Source organism: Scylla paramamosain, chromosome 6 (genome assembly GCF_035594125.1).
Source record: "Scylla paramamosain isolate STU-SP2022 chromosome 6, ASM3559412v1, whole genome shotgun sequence".
Classification (NCBI taxonomy): domain Eukaryota; kingdom Metazoa; phylum Arthropoda; class Malacostraca; order Decapoda; family Portunidae; genus Scylla; species Scylla paramamosain.
In genome coordinates, this window is record NC_087156.1 from 11,617,206 (window position 1) to 11,643,529 (window position 26,324).

Below are 26,324 nucleotides of genomic sequence, written 5' to 3' on the forward strand. Positions count from 1 at the left end.
GGCACCTTCACTTAGGGGGATCCTGAGGAGGAATTGGAGCGATAGGACAAGATACCGATAGGAGATTGTGATCGGAGGAGCCCAACGGAGAAGAAAGGGTGACAGCATAAGCAGAAGGATTAGAGGTCAGGAAAAGGTCAAGAATGTTGGGCGTATCTCCAAGACGGTCAGGAATACGAGTATGGTGTTGCACCAATTGCTCTAGGTCATGGAGGATAGCAAAGTTGTAGGCTAGTTCACCAGGTTGGTCAGTGAAGGGAGAGGAAAGCCAAAGCTGGTGGTTAACATTGAAGTCTCCAAGAATGGAGATCTCTGCAAAAGGGAAGAGGGTCAGAATGTGCTCCACTTTGGAAGTTAAGTACTCAAAGAATTTCTTATAGTCAGAGGAGTTAGGTGAGAGGTATACAGCACAGATAAATTTAGTTTGAGAGTGACTCTGTAGTCATAGCCAGATGGTGGAAAACTCAGAAGATTCAAGAGCGTGGGCACGAGAGCAGGTTAAGTCATTGTGCACATAAACGCAACATCCAGCTTTGCATCGCAAATGAGGATAGAGAAAGTAGGAGGGAACAGAAAAGGGGCTACTGTCAGTTGCCTCAGACACCTGAGTTTCAGTGAGCAAAAGAAGATGACGTTGAGAAGAGGAGAGGTGGTGTTCTACAGATTGAAAATTAGATCTTAGACCACAAATGTTGCAGAAGTTAATGAAGAAAAAGTTGAGGCGGGTGTCAAGACTCTTAGGGTCGTCAACAGAAAGGCAGTCCTACCTAGGGACATTTATGGTCCGCTCCCCAGATGGAGACTCTGAGGCTGGTGTAGGAGTCGCCATGATAATTTTAAAATTTTTCAGTGAAGGGTGTGTGTGTTCTTAGGTGCTTGTAGTTTTGTGTGGAGGAAGAGAGTTGTCATTAGAGGGCAGGCTGTGACTGCCCCCTTGTGTTGTGAGACACAAAGGGAAACGTTCAGTGAGGTCACAGCTGGGTTTAATGATAAGTTCACAGCATCCCCTGAACAGTGCTTTAGAGATCACTGGGAGTAATTATTGTTTCGGCAGTGTATGCTGAATACAGTTTATTAATATGTGGTGCATGGTTCAGTTGGCCAGCAGGTATTCAGGCATGTGATCAGCTGGCAATTGTAAACAGTAATGTTTAGTGAGAGCAGCAGCAATGCAATGTCTACCATTTGTATCTAAAGTCATAATTTGATACGTATGTACTGTATTGTCTTAACTGCATATACAGTAGTACACATACACAAGTATACAAACTTTTTTTCTGATGTACAGAGAAAATTTGGCAAGTACAAAAAAAAGGGTCAGATGTCAATGAGTCATTAGATGTATCTTTTTTTTTTTTTTACCCAGACTTTCCAAATTAGTTTGATATATGAAGGATCTATGTGCTGTACTGCTATTATCAAGTGTACTCAATATGGATATTAACTAGAAATTTCTTAAGAAATTGATACTGTTATGTTGTTCACAAGTTCATGTAAACTACAAATACTGTTTACCAGTACTGTTCCAGTAAGAAAGACTAAAATTGAGAAATAAATTTTCCCCTTTTTTTTTGTGACAAGTAATTTCTGTAAATGGTATACAGAAAAATCCTGTGATAATTTACAAGGAAAAAATACAAAAACATTTAAAATTTACAGAAAATGTTATTTATTAGAAATTCTTGTTTACAGATAACTGTATATTTTACAGAAAATTCACTGGCAGCCTGACTGCCAGTGAATTTTCTGTAAAATTTATAATTATTTTTTATAGTGTACATTTTATAAGCGTTTAAGAAAAATGTGCGTTTATGCAATTTGCGTCACCAGGCACCTTACAAGAAAGAGGGGCTATAAGATAGGCAAAGATGCTGGCTCCCCGCCTCCCAGCCTGAAGTGTGATCACTCCTAGCCACCCTCAACAGACGCCAATATAAAAGAAAGAAGCATGTGGTGGTTTAATTTAAGTAAACATGTTACTAATATTACTGATCACCAATAAATTATTACTTATATATTTTCTTTTTACTCACCATAAAAGGGATAATCCATAAATAATGAAAAGAAGATGCCTCATCTTTACTCTTTAATCTAAGCCTCTTCCTTCTTCCCCTTCTAGCCCTACACATTCTTCCCCTTTCCTTACCATGCGTCTTGAATTATTCATTCACTCCTCCCTACATTGCTCCTCCCTATTTCGCAGTTCACTGCTTCTCCCAGCTCAGACTTAAATTATGAGCGGCCAAGTAGCCTCCTCGCAGACGCCTTCCACACACGGCTCTTCCCTTTACGTCGCCGCATAACCCACCGCTCGCTGACCCACCGCTGTCTTTCCCAAACCTAATTTTCTGTCTTCATATCTTTCTTTGCTCTCTGGCGCCCTGCTCACCACCTCGCCCCGCGCTCTGTGAGTGAGGTGGAGGGAGCGCCAATAAAGTGATGAATATGATGGAATTTTGAAAGAGAGAGAGAGAGAGAGAGAGAGAGAGAGAGAGAGAGAGAGAGAGAGAGAGAGAGAGAGAGAGAGAGAGAGAGAGAGAGAGAGAGAGAGAGAGAGAGAGAGACTGAAGCAATTAATAAATTAACTTACCATGGCAACAAGAAAACCCATGAATACATTTATATTAAGCCAAACTTTTCTATTATTACTCGACATAATCAGTAAAATAAAATAAAAAATTCCCTTCCCTGTAATTAACAAGAGGTCAATGACTGTCAATCAACCAAAAGCATTTACTCATTAATTCTTCTCAATCTGTTTTCTAAAGTCAACCTAGTTGGATAATGCCAGTTTGATTTTTTTATTACAATTGTTTGTTGCATCAAGTAACCAAATGACTGGTATACTTCACTTTAACGTATGTTGAAATTCTTAAAACATGTGACTTGAAAAAAATTGTCAATAATTTATATTTTAACGTATTTATGTTAGAATTTTTAAATACCCCCCAAAAAAGTTGAAAATTTCACAGGACTCAGTAAATTTTGTAACTTTAGAAAATTTCAACAATTTTATATATCAAGGCAAGTTAGAAAACAAAACTCTTTACATCAGTTCATAATCGATGATCTTATATTAAGTTTTCTTCGATAGGAGCAAATGGTGTTCAATAAGTGTAGTGGCACAACAATCAACACCAACTAAAAATAATTCTGGTCATGGTGATCATCCTGACTAAGGGTTGACATAAAAAAAGCCTAAGTGGGTTATATATATATATATATATATATATATATATATATATATATATATATATATATATATATATATATATATATATATATATATATATATATATTATAATTTAGTTCTATACCATATTGATATTTTTTTTATGTAAAAGGGACACTGCCTAAGGGCAACAAAAAAAAAAAAAAAACTGAGATACCAGTCCCAGAAAAGGGTCCAAAGCAGTAGTCAAAAATTGAAGGATAAGTGTCTTGAAACCTCCCTCTTGAAGGAATTCAAGTCATAGGGAGGTGGAAATACAGAAGTAGGCAGGGTGTTACAGAGTTTACCAGAGAAAGGGATGAATGATTGAGAATACTGGTTAACTCTTGCATTAGAGAGGTGGACAGAATAGGGGTGAGAGAAAGAAGAAAGTCTTGTGCAGCAAGGCTGTAGGAGGAGAGGAGGCATGCAGTTAGCAAGATCAGAGGAGCAGTTAGCATGAAAATAGTGGTGGAAGACAGCTAGAGATGCAACACTGCGGCGATGAGAGAGAGGCTAAAGACAGTCAGTTGGAGGAGAGGAGTTGATGAGGAGAAAAGCTTTTGATTCCATCCTGTCTAGAAGAGTGGTATGAGAGAAATCCCCCCCTCCCAGACATGTGAAGAATACTCCATACATGGACAGATAAGGCCCTTGTACAATTGGCAGCTGGAGGGGGTGAGAAAAACTGGCAGAGATGTCTCAGAATGCCTAACTTCATTGAAGCTGTTTCAGCAAGAGATGAGATGTGAAGTTTCCAGTTCAGATTATAAGTAAAGGGCAGACTGAGGATGTTCAGTGTAGAAGAGGGGGACTGTTGAGTGTCATTGAAGAAGAGGGGATAGTTGTCTGGAAGGTTGTGTCAAGTTGATAGGTGGGGGAATTGAGTTTTCGAAGCACTGAACAATACCAGGTGATGATGAAGTTACAGAGAACATAAGAACATAAGAAATAAGGGAAGCTGCAAGAAGCGACCAGGCTTACACGTGGCAGTCCCTGTATGAAATATACCTACCTATTTCCATCTATCATCCCCATCTATAAACCTGTCTAATCTTCTCTTAAAGCTCTCTAATGTCCTAGCACTAACAACATGATTACTGAGTCTGTTCCATTCATCTATCACTCTATTAGAGAACCAATTTTTTCCTAAACCTAAATTCCTTCCTAAACCTAAATTTTTCAAGCTTGAACCCGTTATTTCTTATTCTACCCTGGTTGCTGATCCTAAGAATTTTGCTTACATCCCCCTTGTTATAACTCTTATACCACTTAAAGACTTCTATCAGGTCCCCTCTTAACCTACATCTCTCTCTAAAGAATGTAAATTTAACAACTTAAATCTCGCCTCATAAGGAATACTCCTCATCCCCTGTACTCTTTTAGTCATTCTCCTCTGTACTGATTCTAATAGACCTATATCTTTCCTGTAATGTGGGGACCAGAACTGCACAGCGTAATCTAGATGAGGTCTGACCAGCACCAAGTATAACTTTAACATTACTTCTGGCCTTCTGCTTTTAACACTCCTAAAAATTAATCCTAGTACCCTATTTGCCCTGTTTCTGGTTTCTATGCATTGTTTTCCTAGACAGAGTTCAGAGCTAACTATAATTCATAAATCTTTCTCGTACCCTGTACCTACCAGAGTTTGGTTGTTTAATGTGTATCTACAGTGTGGGTTTCTTCTACCTATACTAAGTACTTTGCATTTATTGATATTAAATTGCAGAGAGAAGGATAGAAGCTGTAGGACAGTAGTTTGGAAATCAAGGGTTTGTGCCAGACTGTCAAAAACTTTTGATATCTCCAAGGCAAAAGCATAAGTTTCACCAAAATCTTTAAAAGAGGATGACCAACACTCAGTAAGGAAAGCTAGATCACCAGTAGAGCGGCCTTGACGGAACCCATACTGGTGATCAGATAGAAGGTAGTGAAGTGATAGATGTTTAAGAATCTTCCTGTTGATGACCGATTCAAAAACTTTAGATAGGCAGTAAATTAAAGCAATAGGATGGTAGTTTGAGGGATTAGAACAGTCACCCTTTTTAAGAACAGGCTGAATATAGGCAAACTTCCAACAAGAAGGAAAAGTAGATGTTGACAGACAGAGCTGAAAGAGTTTGACTAGGTAAGGTGAAAGCACAGAGGCACAGTATCGGAGAACAATAGGCGATACCCCATCAGGTCCATAAGCCCTCCCAGGGTTTAGGCCAGTGAGGGCATGGAAAACATCATTGTGAAGAATTTTAACAAGTAGAATGAAGTAGTCAGAGGGTGGAGGAGAGGGAGGAACAAGCCCAGAATCGTCCAAGGTAGAATTTTTAGCAAAGGTCTGAGTGAAGAGTTCAGCTTTAGAAATAGATGTGATAGCAGTGGTGCCGTCTAGTTGAAATAAAGGAAGGAAAGTCATGCCTGACTCATTCATTTTCTGTACAGTACAAGTTATCACAGGCTTTGTCCAGCAAGACCAAACTGTATCAGCATGACTTAAATGAGAGTCTTACCTCCCTCTCTTTACTTTTCTTTTCCTGTTCTTCATTTGCATCAGTCTTCCTGATCTCCCGTGCCTTCCCTCACCCTTTGTCTCTACACCTTGATGTTCCTCTCACCTTCCCTCACTCTTTTCTCACTCTATTTTTTTCCTTTATTCTTTTTCTGTTGTCTTCGTAGTAAACATCACCCTCTCTCTCTCTCTCTCTCTCTCTCTCTCTCTCTCTCTCTCTCTCTCTCTCTCTCTCTCTCTCTCTCTCTCTCTCTCTCTCTCTCGCTCTCTCTCTCTCTCTCATATACGCTGCCTTCACCTTATTTCTCACTTACTCTTCCCCATCTCTCCACACCCAGCACTCACTCTGTCCTCAGCCTGCCTCTCCCTCTCTCTCCTCTCCTCTCTCTCCTCTCACCCTTGTTCTCCCTCACCTCTCTCCCTGTAATCCACCATCATGCCCTTGAGCTCCTCATTAATATGCAAGATGAACGAACACTGCAACGCGTGCTCTCTCTCTCTCTCTCTCTCTCTCTCTCTCTCTCTCTCTCTCTCTCTCTCTCTCTCTCTCTCTCTCTCAAATGATATGATGCTCCTGTATTAAATTGTTAACTAAAAAATAATAGTAATAATAATGTATGCTTATTTCTCCCCTTTATTATTTACATCTCTCTTTATTTGTTGACGCTATGATTATTTTGTTATGCTTAACTGAATTACTCATTTTTTGCTTTTGTTGTTCAAATTTCTCTCTTACACCTATTCGTATTTTTATCTAATCTCTTCATAATATTTACTTTGAATCATTAATTTCCATTTTTGTGTTTATCGTATGAATAATTACTTATATTTACTATTTCTCTAAAAATGTTTCTTTTATATTAATATTTCTGTAACTTAAGACATCCACACTTCTTGGATGCTAAAGCCATGATGTTTTCTGCTCCTGTTGGATACAAAGAAATTTATTCCCTTTGTTGTTATTGTTGTTGATGATGCTATTGTTGTTATTATTGCAATTACTATTGCTGCTATTCTTATTATTCTTATTCTTGTTCTTCTTCTCATTTTTCTTCTTTCTGTTGTTGTTCATGTTGCTAATTTGTTGTTGTTGCTCCTGCAGTTTTTTCTCTATGCCGGTGTAATCTGGTATGTGTTCTTTCTTTTATTTGATCATCATGAACAATAATTTGATTTCATTAGAAGTAAAAATGCACTTTTTTTTTCATCTCTTAAAGACTTCTATCAGGTCCCCTCTTCACCTACATCCCTATAAAGAATGCAAATTTAACAGCTTTAATCTTGCCTCATAAGGAATGCTCCTCATCCTCTGTATCCTTTTAGTCATTCTCCTCTGTACTGATTCTAATAGACCTATATCTTTCCTGTAATGTGGGGACCAAAACTGCACAGTGTAACCTTGATGAGATCTGACCAGCACCAAATATAACTTTAATATTACTTCAGGCCATCTTCTTTTACCGTTCCTAAAAGTTAATCCTAATACACTATTTGCCGTTTCTGCCCTCTATGCATTGCTTTCCTAGACGAAGTTCAGAACTATAACTCCTAAATCTTTCTCGTACCCTGTACCTACCAGAGTTTTGTTGTTTAAAACATTGTGTATCTACTGTGTGGGTTTCCTCTACCTACCCTAAGTACTTTGCATTTGTTGATATTAAACTGCATTTGCCATCTGTCCGTCCATTCATTCATCTTCTCTAAATCTGCCTGCAAGGCGATGGCATCCGATTCTGACCTAATTAATCTATCTTTGTGTCATCTGCAAATTTACTAACATCACTACTAATTCCACTATCCAAGTCATTGATATATATTAAAAACAACAATGGCCCTAATACTGATCCCTGTGGCATCCCGCTAATTACAAGACCCCACTCAGATTTAGAGCCATTTATAACAGCTCTTTGTCGCCTGTCACTTAGCCATGACCTTATACATCCTAACACCTTCCCATCTATCCTGTGTGCCCCAACCTTTCTCAGGAGTCTCTGATGGGGTACCTTGTCAAAAGCTTTACTAAAGTCCAGATATAAGATATCATAACTATCACCATTATCTACTGCCTTGTACACTTTACTGTAAAAACTTAACAAGTTCGTCAGGCAAGACTTCTTCGTGAAACCATGCTGTGACTGATTTATCAAGTTATGTTTGTCTAAATGCTCCCTAATGTTCCTCGCTATTATTGACTCCAATATTTTACTCACAACTGTGGTTAAGCTGACAGGTCTATAATTAGATGCTAAAGTTTTATCTCCTTTCTTAAAGATGGGTACTACATTAGCCTGCCTCCACATTACTGGTACCTCACCTAATTGAAATGATTTCCTAAAGACAGAGACTAACAGCTCACTAATAACCTCTCTGCATTTATTAAGTACTCTGGGATATATTTCATCTGGTCCTGGTATCTTGAACTTTTTTAGCCTATCTATCTACTGTTCCATGATCTCCTTAGTCATGGAAATATCTGTCAGCTTCTCATTCTCATCTGCTCTAAACATCTGTTCACTATTTGGCATATCCTGCATGTTTTTCTGGGTGAAGATAGTTAAAAAATACTCATTCAGAATTTTACTTATCTCCTCCCCAGAACTAACCAGCTCCCCATCTGCTGCCTTTAATGGACCTATAGTATCCTTATTCTTTGTCCTGTATACCTGATAAAATCCCTTGGGGTCCATCTTCGCCTGGCTGGCTACCTTTAATTCATAAGTACCCTTGTTGACCTCCTAACTGTTTTAACTAATTCATTATATTATGACCTTAAAACATCTTCACCTGCCCTTAATCTCTTATATATACTTCTTCTGCCCTTTATAATGTTTTAACCTAGCAGTCATTCATTTAGGGTTATTTTTCTGTGATTTTATTGTTCTATACGGGATGTTTGCTAACTGACATGTATGGAATTTATCTACGAAATATTTATACAACTCATCTACATTTACTTCACCTAATCCCCTCATCTCGGCCAGTTCCATCCTCTCCACTCCCTCATCTACTTGCCTCGACCTCACCTCTCCCATTTCAGCATGACTTGACCCTCCAACATACTCATACCTATCTCCCCATCTCTCTCTCCTCCACCCCTTACAGACAAATCTTCCCTCCTCTTGTCATACACCTTCACACCTCACCTCACCTCTCTCATCCTTCCTTATCTCTCTAAACTCCGTCCCTGACCTGACCTCACCCTCCATCCATTGCCAGTCAACTCCTTGGAGGTACCTTTTTAATTCCTCAAAATCTGCTCTTGTAAAGTCAGGTATTTTACTAGTGTTTTTGCTTCTAAAAGTTTCTTCCCATTTTAATGTGTACCTAATTTCCCAATGGTCACTATTACCTAACTGTCCTCGAACCTTTACCTATGTGACTGCTTCCTCCATGTTAGTAAGAATTATATCTAGAATATTGTTATCCCTTGTGAGTTCTACGATTATCTATTTTAAAGAATTATCCTGAATTACCTTCAGAAATTCCTCTACTTCCATGTTACCCACCATCAGGCTCCAGTCGATATTCCTAAAATTAAAATCTCCTACCACAAATACCTGACTGTACCTTCCTTCTCTATTTATTTCCTGCCACAGTGAGGTGTTAATTTCCTTTGTACTGTTCGGTGGCCTATACACTACTCCCATTACTACTTCCTGTGATCATTCCTTAATATCTACCCATATTGACTCTGTTTTGCTATCTGTATTCAATTCAATGATTAACATTTGAAAATAGCAGCCATACGGAAAACATGTTATGAACATTTTTTTTTACATCTTCACAGTTCAACTCATCGTAATACCATTCTCTTTTTTTGTTTTGTCAAGTTTTTTACAACACATCTCCGTTCTACAGTCACTGCTGAGTCTGAGGGTGTCAACCAAGACTAGCTATCCTGTATAGGAAGTGAGTTATGGGAAATATTTCACACATTTTCCCGCTAGAGCCCAATCTGTGGTGATGAGGTGATAGTTGCAAGAGTTGCGAGGCAGAAATCTTCGCCCACATCCCTATAAATCAAAATATGCAAAATACAGCAAAAAAGGTTAGTCTGACGAAGAAATTACATAAAATAAGATACGCCTTCAAAAGTTACCAAGAAGTGTTTCCGAAACTGAAATCAAAATTTTTATGTGCGATGGACACCAAAAGGTGGTCCTGGCCAAATCATTGTTGTATCCTCTAGGGCCAGGCGGGAGCGGTGGGGTGCAGAGATGTGCAGTAACAAAAATATAAACCCCTCACTCTGCTAGGGAAATAATCCCTCAAAAGATATTTAATACCTTACTAAATGATAAAGAAAATTATAAATTTTCTTTCATTCGCTGACAAGGAAAATAAAAACGTGATGAAACAAATATTTTCAGAAATCTACAATGACGAGCCTCTAAAAAAAAGGGAGACAAATAGTGTGGGCCAGCTCTAGTCATCAAGGCCCACGTCACTTTGACTTTTCAAGGTGACAATCAACAAACACAGAGGCAAATAAGAAGACTTCACAGAACAATACAAGCTTTCCTCTCTTTGATTTTACTTAAATAAAGCTGCAACAAAGGTTATGACGCTAAAAAGTTACCTTAGGTTAGGTCATAAATATCATGGTGGTAACGCTTCCCGGGAAATCAGAGTTAAAAATAATATCAATACCAATTGAACAAAGAAAATGTAAATATGTTTTCTCCAGACAAGGAAATTTTTTTTCTTTTTTACATGGAAATCAAATTCACACTAAATATAAATTGTTACAGAAATAGTTTCCAAAGACACTTTATCATAACATGCAAAATATTATTAATCTACATAATGGTAAAATGCAGTAAAAGATAAATAAACAGATAAATTAGAAGATCTGATATTTGTTACCTAAAAAAGTCCTCAAGTGAATATTCCTGGTATTGTGGAAAATTTTTTCTAACTGCATCTTTCCTTTTTTCACTCATATATTCGTACATAAAAAGATATATACGAAAAAAAAAATGAACGCAAAAATGACAGCTAATTGTTAGGTTTCAACTGAATCTCTAAGTAAATATTTACACCAACAAGATGACACTATTATAGAAAATATATGATTTTGTATCCTTCTTTTTTTCTATGCATACACTAAAATAAGCACACGAAGACTGGAATACAAAAATTATAGTTTAGAAAAAGATTCTCGGTTAATCCACAGAAGACTTTTTTTCCTGTAAGATGTTGCAATGAATATTATAGACTAAATTTACATTCTTTCTTCTTTCATATATATATACCCTGGGAAGGCACAAAAATGGGAGACAAAACAACACTTTGGAAAAATATTTAAACTAATCCTTCAATGGATAATACTACTGACACGATAACATGGAAGCACATCCTTTCTTTCCTTCATAGATTCATGGGAAGCAGACAGGAGAAAGACAGGCAACAGTGACAGGTTTTAGTTGACATGGAAAAAAAAAGTTTAACAGCGAGTTCCAAAACAGAGTGCACATCATGTGATGAAGCAGGTACTCACTTTCCTCCTGCACGTGTTGGCAGTGTTCACCGCGGCACCACCTGCCATCCTTTCCTGAAAATATCAAAACATCCACATAGAAAAGTGATGCAGCTTGACTATTCTAAAAAGAGCTAAAAATGAAGCATCATAAACAGAACCACCACAAATCTTTTACTGCATGAGTTACAACATACACATGAACAAAAAAGGAAAGAATAAATTCTGAAGAAAAACATGAAATGTCATCAATAAAACATGTTAAATTCCTCCAAGCAAGAACACATGGATACAAGAAAAACAACACTGAAAACAGAACACACTTCAAACACTAAGAATATTAAACATGCACAACAGCTGCAACAAAATAAAACGAACAAGCACAATTACATATATAACAAGATTAAATAACAAAATAAAAAGAAGCAAAAATAATAAATGCAAGCTTCCCAACATTCAGCGGTACAAACCTAAAAACAACAGCAAGGATATACTTGGAAAATAATAAGTACCACTTCAATCTAGCCATAAAAAGTATTCACGGCACAAAACATGAAAATCCATCTTAAGTATCTCTGCCAAAGTGGCCTGACTCATCTATTCTTCTTTCTTTATTATTGTTCAGTAATACAACACATCCACCTTCCTCCGTTTGTGGTTCTGATAACAACAACAACAAACACTCTCTGACCGTTCCTAGTTAGATACCTGCCTTTTCGTGTGGTTACTGCGAGGACGCAGAATGTTCCCTATAATGTCTTACACAACAAAACAACAACAACAACAAAGCCTCCAGAGACCACAAAGATATTGTAGTTGCTGTTGGTTCTGGATGTCACTGATTCTTGGTAAGGATCTCAACAAAAGCGAACACCTGTGAGATCCACCCTACTTCATGCTTGTGCTGCTAACTCGTCTAGATGAAGCAATACATTTAGTGTGATACCTTTCACAGGACCTGCCTAGTATAGTTGTGTCTACATATTTCAGTTCCTGCAGTCATCTGAATAGAAAAGCTTCACTGCAAAGCCAAGGTAGTGTTTCACTGGCAATAATATTCCTATATACGCATTACCAAAGGCATCCTATTTTTTTTTAGTCCCACTGCTTACCAAACCATTGCCAGACGCTCTTTTGATAAGCTCCCACAGGAGGCCGTCTTTCCCACCATGGCAAGATTCACACGATTTTCTCATATTTTCCCTGAAAACATAGTAATGAAGCTCTAGATGTTAGTGTTTTCTACAATGTCTTTGCTACTTCAATACTACACATTCATAAAGAAAAATTTTTAACAGCAAAACAACAAACATGACAACATCTGCTTAGATTCTATCACCATTGCTCTCTTCAAAGCAAAAACAATTTATGTCAAAAAGTGTAATTGAAAAGAGTGCAGGTTAATTAATGAACACTTTGATATTCTTAAAAGCTTTGCATTATAAAAGAAAAAATTGCAGATGTTATTCTTTTGACCAATTACCAATCTCTCTCTCTCTCTCTCTCTCTCTCTCTCTCTCTCTCTCTCTCTCTCTCTCTCTCTCTCATCTAAAGACCAGCTAATAAACAAATATATAAATAAATAGCCTCATTAAAAGCATTTACTATGTGTAATTCAATCTCCTGTCGTCTGAACACACGAGTAATCACACGTCTGATGAAGGCATGCTAATGAACACCAAGCTGATGAGCCTTTTTATTTGCTACTTACACTTAAGACCAGCGAGCCCTCGGAATATTTAGGCCACTTATCGACTTTTTATGCAAATATACTTTCAATGTACATCTCTCTCTCTCTCTCTCTCTCTCTCTCTCTCTCTCTCTCTCTCTCTCTCTCTCTCTCTCTCTCTCTCTCCCATCATTTATCTCTGCATAGGAATGACTATTAAATGTCTTGACTGTTAAGGTTTGTAATGAAAACTGACATAATAATAATAATAAAAATAATAATAATAATAATAATAATAATAATAATAATAATAATAATAATAATAATAACAGAGTTGTGATGAAAGCTCCAGTACAGTTTCGTAGAGTTTATACCAAGCCCCCAGTACTTCCCCTACAAAAGTACCTTACCCTCTCCTGTCCCTCTAGTTGTCCTTCATGGGATCCAGTGCTCATAATCATATTAACTGATCTATCATATCAGCTTCGTCTCTCTCTCTCTCTCTCTCTCTCTCTCTCTCTCTCTCTCTCTCTCTCTCTCTCTCTCTCTCTCTCTCTCTCTCTCTCTCTCTCCAGAACTATCAATATAGAAAATAGCAGGTTCGAGGTATTCTGTGGTCGTAAGACTTGGCCCCATCAGACTGTGGGAGCGCTTTTATGTTGATTTGCTTCTCTGCAATAATATTTTATGACAATGAGCCTTTGGTTGTTAATGAAGGTGCCATCAGCACATGCAATGATTCACCAACAGACAAATACACACACACACACAGTATCCAAGAAAAGCTGCTTGAATGATTCCGTCAGTTTTACCAAATTATTTATAGCTAGGATCCTCTTTAGGGCACTCAGGAGACTACAGTCACTACACACTGCTCTACACTAAAGAAGGAATAACAAAGGTACATCTACCACAATTACCTATTTTATTTCTATGCTTCTTTTTTTTCAGCAATCTGTAAATCTATGTGGCTGCTGCTCGAGGTGGCAGAACATTAACCGGGGCTGAGAGTGTGGTGGGATGGATGTTTTGATGGTATCTGTCCCTTTCTCTCTCCAAGTGGATATTGTACAGTAGCTACCAAATTATCTTTATTTTAAAGAGGTCTACATTCTGACACAATGGACAATATTATTTGACACGTTTGGTGATATTGCCAGTGACAATTGGTAGCCTTGCACGCTAAGGATGGTTCCAGTATATTACATATGACCTAACAAATAGAGAGGCATCTTAGCATCACGTCAAGCCATGCATACCAACCCAGAGTTGCCAGGTCTCGCAATATTTTATTGGCAGCTGTGCTCATGATTTTTGGCACCCTGGTCTAGAAGAGCAGTATGAGTGGAACCCCCTCCAGACATGTGAAGCATACTCCATACATGAACGGATAAGGCCCTTGTACAGAGTTAGCAGCTGGGGGGGTGAGAAAAACTGGCGTAGACGTCTCAGAACACCTAGCTTCATAGAAGCTGTTTTAGCTAGAGATGAGATGAGAAGTTTCCAGTTCAGATTATAAGTAAAGGACAGACCGAGGATGTTCAGTGTAGAAGAGGGGGACAGTTGAGTGTTATTCAAGAGGGGATAGTTGTCTGAAAGGTTGTGTCGAGTTGATAGATGGAGGAATTGAGTTTTTGAGGCATTGAACAATACCAAGTTTGCTCTGCCCCAATCAGATATTTTAGAAAGATCAGAAGTCAGGCGTTCTGTGGCTTCCCTGCATGATATGTTTACCTCCTGAAGGGTTGGATGTCTATGAAAAGACGTGGAAAAGTGCAGGGTGGTATCATCAGCGTAAGAGTGGATAGGACGAGAAGTTTGGTTTAGAAGATCATTAATGAATAATAAGAAGAGAGTGGGTGACAGGACAGAACCATGAGGAACACCACTGTTAATAGATTTAGGAGAAGAACAGTGACCGTCTACCACAGCAGCAATAGAACGGTCAGAAAGGAAACTTGAGATGAAGTTACAGAGAGAAGGATAGAAACCGTAGGAGGGTAGTTTGGAAATGAAAGCTTTGTGCCACTCTATCAAAAGCTTTTGATATGTCCAAGGCAACAGCAAAAGTTTCACCAAAATCTCTAAAAGAGGATGACCAAGACTCAGTAACGAAAGCCAGAAGATCACCAGTAGAGCGGCCTTGACGGAACCCATACTGGTGATCAGATAGAAGGTTGTGAAGTGATAGATATTTAAGAATCTTCCTGTTGAGGATAGATTCAAAAACTTTAGATAGGCAGGAAATTAAAGCAATAGGACGGTAGTTTGAGGGATTAGAACAGTCACCCTTTTTAGGAACAGGTTGAATGTAAGCAAACTTCCAGCAAGAAGGAAAGGTAGATGTTGACAGACAGAGCTGAAAGAGTTTGACTAGGCAAGGTGCAAGCATGGAGGCACAGTTTCGGAGAACAATAGGAGGGACCCCATCAGGTCCATAAGCCTTCCGAGGGTTTAGGCCAGCGAGGGCATGGAAAACATCATTGCGAAGAATTTTAATAAGTGGCATGAAGTAGTCAGAGGGTGGAGGAGAGGGAGGAACAAGCCCAGAATCGTCCAAGCTAGAGTTTTTAGCAAAGGTTTGAGCAAAGAGTTCAGCTTTAGAAATAGATGTGATAGCAGAGGTGCCATCTGGTTGAAATAGAGGAGGGAAAGAAGAAGAAGCAAAGTTATTGGAGATATTTTTGGCTTGATGCCAGAAATCATGAGGGGAGTTAAATCTTGAAAGGTTTTGACATTTTCTGTTAATGAAGGAGTTTTTGGCTAGTTGAAGAACAGACTTGGCATGGTTCCGGGCAGAAATATAAAGTGCATGAGATTCTGGTGATGGAAGGCTTAAGTACCTTTTGTGGGCCACCTCTCTATCATGTATAGCACGAGAACAAGCTGTGTTAAACCAAGGTTTAGAAGGTTTAGGACGAGAAAAAGAGTGAGGAATGTATGCCTCCATGCCAGACACTATCACCTCTGTTATGCGCTCAGCACAAAAAGACAGGTCTCTGACACAGAAGCAGTAGTCATTCCAAGGAAAATCAGCAAAATACCTCCTCAGGTCCCCCCAACTAGCAGAGGCAAAACGGTAGAGGCACCTTCGCTTAGCGGATCCTGAGGAGGGATCGGAGTGATAGGACAAGATAAAGATATGAGATTGTGATTGGAGGAGCCCAACGGAGTAGAAAGGGTGACAGCATAAGCAGAAGGATTAGAGGTCAGGAAAAGGTCCAGAATGTTGGACGTATCTCCAAGACGGTCAGGAATACGAGTAGGGTGTTGCACCAATTGCTCTAGGTCATGGAGGATAGCAAAGTTGTAGGCTAGTTCACCAGGATGGTCACTGAAGGGAGAGGAAAGCCAAAGCTGGTGGTGAACATTGAAGTCTCCAAGAATGGAGATCTCTGCAAAAGGGAAGAGGGTCAGAATGTGCTCCACTTTGGAAGTTAAGTACTCAAAGAATTTCTTATAGTCAGAGGACTTAGGTGAGAGGTATACAGCACAGATAAATTTAGTATGAGAGTGACTCTGTAGTCGTAGCCAGATGGTGGAAAACTCAGAAGATTCAAGAGCGTAGGCACGAGAGCAGGTTAAGTCATTGCGCACATAAACACAGCATCCAGCTTTGGATCGAAAATGAGGATAGAGAAAGTAGGAGGGAACGGAAAAGGGGCTACTGCCAGTTGTCTCAGACACCTGAGTTTCAGTGAGGAAAAGAAGATGAGGTTTAGAAGAGGAGAGGTGGTGTTCTACAGATTGAAAATTACATCTTAGACCGCGAATGTTGCAGAAGTTAATGAAGAAAAAGTTGAAGGGGGTGTCAAGACACTTAGGGTCGTCGACAGAAAGGCAGTCCGACCTGGGGACATTTATGGTCCCCTCCCCTGATGGGGACTCCAAGGTTGGTGTAGGAGTCGCCATGATGATTTTAAAATTTTTGAGTGAAGGGTGTGTGTGTTGTTAGTGCTTGTAGTTTTGTGTGGAGGAAGAGAGTTGTCTTTAGAGGGCAGGCTGTGACTGCCCCCTTGTGTTGTGAGACACAAAGGGAAACATTCAGTGAGGTCACAGCTGGGTTTAATGATAAGTTCACAGCACCCCCTGAACAGTGTTTTAGACCTCACTGGGAGTAATTATCGTTTCGGCAGGTGTCTACTGCCTCCTACTGTGTTTGTGTGTGTGTGTCAGGTGTAACATTACGAGTGGAACAATATTTACAAGTATGGGTCAGTGGGTCTGTCTTCTAGTATATTTAGTAGTTTTAGGAAATCAATGACAACTACATATTGTGCCTGAAAAATTACATACCATAAATACAAGGCCATGAGAGAAAAAATATAGTTAGGTCACTATGTATGCATTTTCTTTGCTTACAGTAATTGTTATCATGAAAGAATATACGAGTAACAGAAGAGGCATACGTTTATATTATGCAAACATTATACTGTATTAATATCCCACTGACTAATTCAGTTGGACTTTTGGTTAAGTACTCGCTGCAGGGCACGGTAAACTATTTATTAAAGTGTTTTACAAAAAAATTGTGCAAATATATTCTTTAGAATGAAATATACCAGTTTCTGCTGCTATTTAAAACTACTTTGTCCATGTCTGTGTCTGCCCGCACATCCATCTGTCCCTCTGTCTATTTGTCTGTTTCTCTGTCTGCTTGCTTGCCTTCTATTTTTGCCTGCCTGCCTGTCTGCCTGCTTCTTTGCCTGCCTATCCTCTTCAAGTTAGGCTGACTATTTCCCTGTCACCCTGTCTGTCTGCCTGCTTTCTTTCTTTCTTTTTTGTATGTCCATCCACCTTTTTCCCCGCCCATTAGTCTGTCTGCCTCCTTGCTTGCTTGCCTCCCTGCCTGTTTGTTTGACCGTCTGCCTTCCTGCCTACCTGTCCACTCTCTCTCTCTCTCTCTCTCTCTGATGATTATCTAAACAAGTCAAAACATTATTTAAACCACTACTACGAAATACCAAGGTACTTGAAGGCTTGTCTGTAAGTGATATCAGTGTGAACAGGTTATTTCACACTCCTATACAATCATGATTTACACAGCACACCTTCCATAGTAGGTTGTCAGGCACTTCTCACATGTTAAGGAGTCCTTCTTGATTTCATTTTTACAATAAATGGGTTTGTAAATACAAAAAAATAGACATTTGGATTTCCCAGTCGTGGGTGTTGTGCACGTTTTAATATTTAAAACATGTAATATTTAAATTAGCAGAGAAATTTTCATTTCCTATGATAAAAAAAAATTTATGTACACAAAACTGTAACAGAAAAATAGTACAAAATGTGCTCTAAATTTCAAGAGGATTCTTGGATAACATATTGTTTTGAAGTTATGTATTATCGTCATACACTATAAAGGAATTGAATATCAGTTGAAATAAGGTAAAAGATCCTAACTGTAATTGCAAACTCGTGAAATGCATTTCAATACAACATTTACATATCAAAAAGTTACTAACCACTAGTACCTATATACTAAAAAAATTTTTAAAAGGAACATTTTGATATCAAAACACCATCAAAATCAATATCTCCCAAATGGATTGCGTATTTTTACCAGAAACTTCAAAATGAAACGTTAAAAGAATATAAAATTTTATGCAATTGAAAAAGACAACTTTCTTAATTAATTACTTTTTAAATTCCTAAAAATCAGAGAGAGAGAGAGAGAGAGAGAGAGAGAGAGAGAGAGAGAGAGAGAGAGAGAGAGAGAGAGAGAGAGAGAGAGAGAGAGAGAGAGAGAGAGAGAGAGAGAGAGAGAGAGAGAGAGAGAGAGAGAGAGAGAGAGAGAGATCGCAAACAAAAATTAATCATAGCTCCCAGGAAAACTTTCAGGGGGGGTAAGAGAATAAAACTTTGAACAATATAAACACAGTATGCAAATCAACAGTCTTGGCCATGGAAGAAAAACACTGATGATGATGATGATGATGATGATGATGATGATGATGATGATGATCAAATATGTAAAAGGTCAACGACGACGACAAAAAGAATACAAAGAAAACAAAGAACAAAAAGAACAAGAAAAACAAGAAAAAAAAGAACAATGGAAACAACATCCATCACTAACAAGACATCCATAACAAGAACAACAACAACAACAACAACAGGAGAAAAGGAGATAAAAATGAAAAAAAGATGAAAAGGGAAGAAGAAGAAGAAGAAGAAGAAGAAGAAGAAGAAGAAGAAGAAGAAGAAGAAGAAGAAGAAGAAGAAGAAGAAGAAGAAGAAGAAGAAGAAGAAGGACAAGAGAAAGAACAAACAATAGAAGCATTACCATTAATGGAAATGAGACCATAAGCAAGAAAAGGAGGAAGTGAAATAAAAATCAAGACAAAAAAAAGACTGCGAATAAGGAATAGAAGAACGATAAGAATAACAAAGGCGACAAAAATGAGGACAAGGGCAAGGTTAGTAAAGATGACAACGAAGACGAGGAGGAAGATGAGAATACCGAATGACATAAGTAATCTTGACATGTTTCTCAGTCATGACAAACAATACCTAACTTTCGTCTACTTTCTGAATATTATGGTGTACATTCGAGTCTCCTTTTAAAATCTGCTGTATTTGAAATATTGGTGATAATTATACAAAAGGAAATACATGATGTGATTTTTTTATGGTGATTCCTCGCCCTTCTTGGTTTTTGCCATTCCCTTGTCTCTCAACAAGACTCAGTAAAGTCAAGAAATGCAAGGTAATATTCAACACTTTAAAATATATACTTTATGTAAGGCGGATTGACACCTCACCTTTTGTTATATTCCCTTTTTTGTCTACTCTATTGTCATGGCAAGTAATACACACACACACACACACACACACACACAGTACGCAATGGGTGGAAAAATTCATGTCGAATGTATGTACGTTTACAGCACAAAAAATGGTGTGTGTGTGTGTGTGTGTGTGTGTGTGTGTGTGTGTGTGTGTGTGTGTGTGTGTGTGTGTGTGTGTGTGTGTGTGTGTGTGTGTGTGTGTGTGTGTGTGTGTGTGTGTGTGTGTGGTTGGGAGGGGGGAGGAGTGATGAGTGGCACTGCATTCATTCATTCATTCATTCATTCATTCATTCATTCATTCACAGCATCAGGCAGCTTAACAGCTCATGCAGATTTTATTTTTACCCCCTAATACTTTTTTCTTATATCTTTTTCACTTTATTCAGTTTCGTTTCAGACTGCGTAGTTTCAGTAGGAGGGAAGAGTAACAATAGGTGATATGCATGGAAGGGATCATTGTGTTGTGTGTGTGTGTGTGTGTGTGTGTGTGTGTGTGTGTGTGTGTGTGTGTGTGTGTGTGTGTGTGTGTGTGTGTGTGTGTGGTAGCATCTTTCTGATACTCTTTTACTTATATGGGGATAAGATGAACTTCTCCAAACAGCTGTTGTCACACATGGTTTTAATTGATTACTTTGAAAATAAGGGCCAGGAAAATCGCAGTCATATGGTGCTCACACAAGAGAGAGTTGTACACTGGAGAGAAAGGGGAGGGATACCTAATTGTGTGTGTGGGGGGGGAGAGAAGTTAGGGAACCCAATCCTTGGTATGTTCATGGCAAAAATCTGGAGAGGGCAGTATTGTCGACGCTCAGCTCAAAGCATGTAAACAAAACCCGAGCCCACCGTACCACTGCCCACGCCTGTGTGTACATTGTACTGTACATGCCGCTCTGTGATGCAGAAGAGAGATTTGTGTTCTGGAGGGAAGGAGGGATACCCAATAGGGGGGAACCCGATCCCTGGTATGTTCGTGGCAGAAACTGGAGAGGGCAGCAATGCTCAGCTCAAAGCATGTAAACAAAACCCGAGCCCATCACAACGCTGCCCACGCCTGTGTTCATACATACATGCCGCTCTGTGATGCCTCTCACCTCTGTTGCTGTGTGGGGCAAGAAAAGCCGTACACTCCCATGGGCTCAGCTATATTTATTCCTCAGAGGTGCCAGATGGTAGTTTTTTTTTGGGGGGGGAGGGGGGGCAGATATTTTGGTCATTAGCAGAAAATACAAGTGTCTTTAAGGAAGCAATTACTGAGCTGATGCTGCCAGCCATAGCTATTGCTTGATGAATAAAACACCATGGCATGTGTAATAATTGCATATAACAGGAATGTCTTACATGGCAAGATATCTAACATGTTAAAAAAAATTTCAACTAAAATGTGGTGTGAAATATGAGTACAGAGCACCAGGTAAATGTCCATTCTTAGTGAGGCAGGATGGAAGTACTTTGTGTATATTAATTCATGTTGTATGTGACTGTGTATGATTGGCATTACATGAATAAGCAAACTTATGTTTGAGCTGGTGTCAATATATATGTGTACCCCAACATAGCCTATGAGTAGGTAAAACTATTTCTGGGCATCTGTCTGGCTGCAAATTCTTTTCCCTTACTGGTTCTTGAAATATGAATATGAACCAAGTTTTCATTATTTCTTTATCTTATAGAAAATATTTTCATTATACTTTCAGAATTTAAGTAAGAATATGAATATGAACCAAGTTTTCATTATTTTTTTTTATCTTATAGAAAATAATCTCATTATGCTTTCAGAATTTAAGTAAGAATTTACCAATTTAAATATGATTCCAGGTGATTGCAGTGGCTCCAAGTCATGGGAAAGCCATGTGTGGAGCACAAGCAGTCTGTCCACAAGAAAATTCTGAGCTCAAGCATACCAGCAGCACAACACATCTGCTGAACAATGAAGCTCCAATTCCTGCAGATAAATGAACTTCAGGCACGTACCACAGCATTTCTGCGACTACACAACTGTGTTATAACTGGTAATGTTTAATTTAGTTGTGGTAAATGTGGTTAAATGACATTCATAATGAAATAGTTTATAAACAACAGATCCTAAATATTGATTAATAACATTCACAACCATACTGAACCTATACACTGTATGTACTATATTACATTACATGATGAGCTTTCATTTCAGTATATACATATTTGCTAGCAGATAACATTCAGCAATCAAATAATTCTCACTATTATCTAACCCATTTTCTAAGAACGTAAGAAAATAAGGGAATCTGCAAAAAGCCATCAAGGCTACACATAGCAGTCCCTGTATGAAATATTTCCACCTATCATCCCCATCCATAAATCTGTCTAATCTTCTTTTCAAGCTCCCTGTTGACTCTACAAACAACCTAATTACAGAGCCTACTCCCATCATCTACCACTCTGTTTGAGAACCATTTCCTTCCTCTCTTTAAATCTAACTTGATCAAGCTTGAATTAAAAACAGAGATGGGAAGAAATCATGTGGTTATTTTTCTCCAAAAAAATAAATAAATAAAAATAAATAGCAATATGAATATAAATATGAATATGAATATAAACATGAATAAAGAGAATATAACAAACCAACTTCTGCCTCCACTACTAACAAGTCCTATCTTCTTTCACCATTTGTCCATACACAATCATACATTTCTTTATATGCTAATATTTCACAATATTTATAACTTTATTTTGTCCAATCTTTGCTTTCTAGTTAACAAAATGGTTCTTTTTACAGACTGTATTGTGGTAAAGTGGCTTACAGCAGGAAAGGAGACACAACTGGCTCATCTGAGTCAAGCATGTTAACTGTGATGAGCAATGTGAACAAGTACTATAAGATGTTTTTGGCAAGGAAAAGATGTGGTGGGAATAATGACTGCATATAAGGTTTATAATTGCTGTTAGTCACTTACTTGAAGAGGACAGTTGTTGTGGGTATGGGACAAGTGTAAGATGGCAGAGGTGAGATAGAAACAGAAAAGCTGTTAACCTATTCTGTTACTAACAGAGGTAATAGCATTATTCAAGAAAATAAATGCATATACTAGTATGCTAATAATAATAATACAAAGTATGCAAACATATTCCATATTTTCATATTTACAGGGACACCATCCACACCATACAAGACAGTCCAGCAATCTGGAAGGAAGATCAGCACAATACCACAGCAATTGATGCAAAGACCAGCAGATTTTCTGCCTTCCAAGATGCTGTAATTTTTCAATGGACATCAGTGATATGCTTTGATTAGTGTGACAGTGGAGGAGGAGGAGGAAGCGGAGGAGGCAGCTTGCTGTGGCAGTATATTATCACAGTCCTAAAAGGATTACAGTAAGCACTACATTCCTCACTGAGAAACATTTTGTTAGCAGGAGCAACAAACTCTGGCAGTCCTATAAAGGAAGTTACTTTAAGGCAATATATCTTATGTAATGAGTATCATCAAAGATTTGTTTAATTTTCATCAGGTTTCTGATTCCATTATTGGAGGCAAGGATATTGGTGAACATGACAAAAGTTTGAAACTTGGAAACCATGCATTTTTGTTTGTGATTAAAGAACTGAGAAATGAAATGTTTTTTAGGCTATTCCTTTTATCTGGGAAAGACTGATATTATGCAGTGTGAGAATGATGACATGTTCATTAGGTTTAAGACATTGATACTAGAGTAACTGCAATTTTTTTCTTTCTCTGACCAAGAGGGAATACAATGTTCTTCTCTTAGAATCTTGGCATGTTTGCCGTCAATGGTAAATGGATCTGTTTCTCATATGATTCACCAAAGCTTTTAAAGAGACTCAGTAACACTATTTTGAAGGAGAAAAGTAAAGTACATATAAGGTAATATAATTAAATGCTGAACATTTAATTTTGAATGATCATCAGCTAAAAAATATGAGACTTGCTCCTAACTGGTAAATTCAACATGTGTAGGATTTTCAAGTAATGAACAGAATAGACACATTCTGTGGTAGGCTTACTGCCACAAGAAGCTGTCTTTATTGCAGTATAGGCATGTATATCAGGTGCATAGATCCTTTTCATTATTGAAATAGTTTAGTTACTCTTCATTTTAATGATGCTTATTGCTAAATCTGTAAAATTTGCAAGGAATTCAAGGACATCATGGAAACTGTGCCATACACACACTCTAACAAGACAGCACTTCAGGTGCTGTGGCACGACTGGTCTTTGTTCAGTTCCCTTACCTTAGTTATTAATTGGATGAACCACACTTCCTTGACAAGATTAAGACTTGGATTACCCATTGACTTCTGTTCCTAACTCTGAATGTGAAGATATAGTGATGGCATCAGACTACTTCTAGCTCATAATCTTTTCCATGTAACTGACTGTGCCTGAAGAAGATTTTTGAGTCTCATGAATGTCAAATGACAAGGATATTTTGTCAGATACCAGCCATCAGTTAGACAGCAGTAGTGAGGCAGATTAGATTTGTGATTTAGGTGGCCTTTTCATTCCCCAATGAGGAAAAAAGTGTATTTTCGTTACCAGTCATAAGTTAAAGTTGCCTTTGCATGTGTTTCAGCAATTAACCAAAACCTTTAGTTTAATCAAACTTGGACTATTTTATATCCTTAAATAGGAAATAGGAAGAAGAAATAAATATGGAAAGTTGAATAGTAAATTTCCATACAGTACACAGATATGCCTACAAAATTTCTTTCAAATGTTTTTTGTTTTTCTTTTCACTGTATTCTTGCAAACTATTCTGCTCTTGTCCTACTGTCTCATTGCATGTCCCATGCCCAAGCTCAGGATGCTGTATTTTGTCCTGCATATAATGTTTTCTTCACTTTATCATGATGCATTATTCATATATATATATATATATATATATATATATATATATATATATATATATATATATATATATATATATATATATATATATATATATATATATATATATATATATATATATATATATATATATATATATATATATATAAGATATCTATCATAATATATGTAATTTTAGATATATCTTACAGTAGCATTTGATGTCAGTCCTCTTATTTTTTCAATGCATCATTTCATCAGGTTTGTGTTCTTTGTTACAGCATATGCAGGAATTATTGCTGACATAAATGCTTTTCTTCCCTGAAATTTTCTTTGGTTAGCTACATGTTATTAACACTATATCTTTAGCTGCTATATGCCCACTGTATATCCTTTCTTTAATGTTGTTGTTCTTGTTGTTGTATGCAGTATTGAGTTGCCATGTCATTTGTTCTGATATGGAAGTCTTTGTGTTCTCTGTTAGGTGGTGTAGCCTTGCTATGCTGACTCCATTACCTCATTATGTACATTCAAAACAGAGTCAATATGGGTAGATATTAAGGAAGGATCACAGTCAGTAGTAATGGGAGTAGTGTATAGGACACCGACCAGTACAAAGGAAATTAACACCTCACTGTGGCAGGAAATAAATAGAGCAGGAAGGTACAGTCAGGTATGTATGGTAGATTTTAATTTTAGGAATATCAACTGGAGCCTGATGGTGGGTAACAAGGAAGCGGAGGAATTTCTTAAGGTAACTCAGGACAATTTTTTTTAAAACAGGTAGTTATAGAACCCACAATGGGGAACATACCATAGATTTAATTCTTACTAACAGGGAGGAAGCAGTCATGCAGATAGAGGCTGGAAGACAGCCAGGTAACAATGACCATTGAGAAATTAGGTACAAATTAAAATGAGAAGAAATTTTTAGAAGCAAAAACACTAGTAAAATACCTGACTTTAGGAGAGCAGATTTTGAGGAATTAAAAAGGTACCTCCAAGGAGTGGACTGGCAACGGATGCAGAGTGAGGTCAGGTCCGGAACAGAGCTGAGAGAGATAAGGCAGGATGAGAGAGGTGAGGTAAGGTGTGAGGGTGTAGGACAAGAGAGGGAAGATGTGTCCGGAAGGGGCAGAGGAGAGAGAGAGGGTGAGATAGGTGTGAGTATGTTGGAGGGTCAGGTCATGCTGAAATGGGAGAGGTGAGGTTGAGGCGAGTAGATGAGAGAGTGGAGAGGATGGAAGGGGCCGAAATGTGGGGATTAGGCGAAGTAAATGATATATAAATATTTTGTAAATAAATTCCATACATGTCAGTTAGCAAGCATCCCATACAGAGCAATAAGATCACAGAAAAATTACCTTAAATGGATGACTACTAGGTTAAAACATTATACAGGGTGGAAGAGAAGTATATATAAGAGATTAAGGGGAGGTGAAGAGGTTTTAAGGCCAAAATATAATGAATTAGTTAGAACAGTCAGGAGGTTAACAAGGGCAATTATGAATTAAAGGTAGTCAGCCAGGCAAAGACAGACCCCCAAGGGATTTTATCAGGTATACAGGACAAAGAATAAGGATACTATAGGTCCATTAAAGGCAGCAGATGGGGAGCTGGTTAGTTCTGGGGAGGAGATAAGTAAAATTCTGAATGAGTATTTTTTAACTATCTTCACCCAGAAAAACATGCAGGATATGCCAAATAGTGAACAGATGTTTAGAGCAGATGAGAATGAGTAGCTGACAGATATTTACAAAACTAAGGAGATATTGGAACAGGAGATAGATAAGCTAAAAAGTTCAGGACACCAAGACCAGATAAAATATGTCCCAGAGTA

At 38.0% G+C, this 26,324-nt stretch overlaps 1 protein-coding gene across 7 annotated transcripts in view; it reads right to left on the minus strand.

The window, feature by feature from the left end:
* The window catches only part of LOC135101306 (uncharacterized), a 164,409-nt gene that overhangs the window by 133,016 nt on the left and 5,069 nt on the right, over nucleotides 1-26,324 (minus strand). For 5 of the 7 annotated variants that reach the window (XM_064005114.1, XM_064005113.1, XM_064005110.1 and 2 more), the window contains exon 2: nucleotides 11,218-11,271. The exons of the other annotated variants lie outside the window; for them this stretch is intronic. In XM_064005114.1, coding sequence (XP_063861184.1) covers nucleotides 11,218-11,271 — 54 coding nt within the window. The remainder of the gene's footprint in view (nucleotides 1-11,217; nucleotides 11,272-26,324) is intronic. 7 annotated transcript variants of the gene reach the window in all.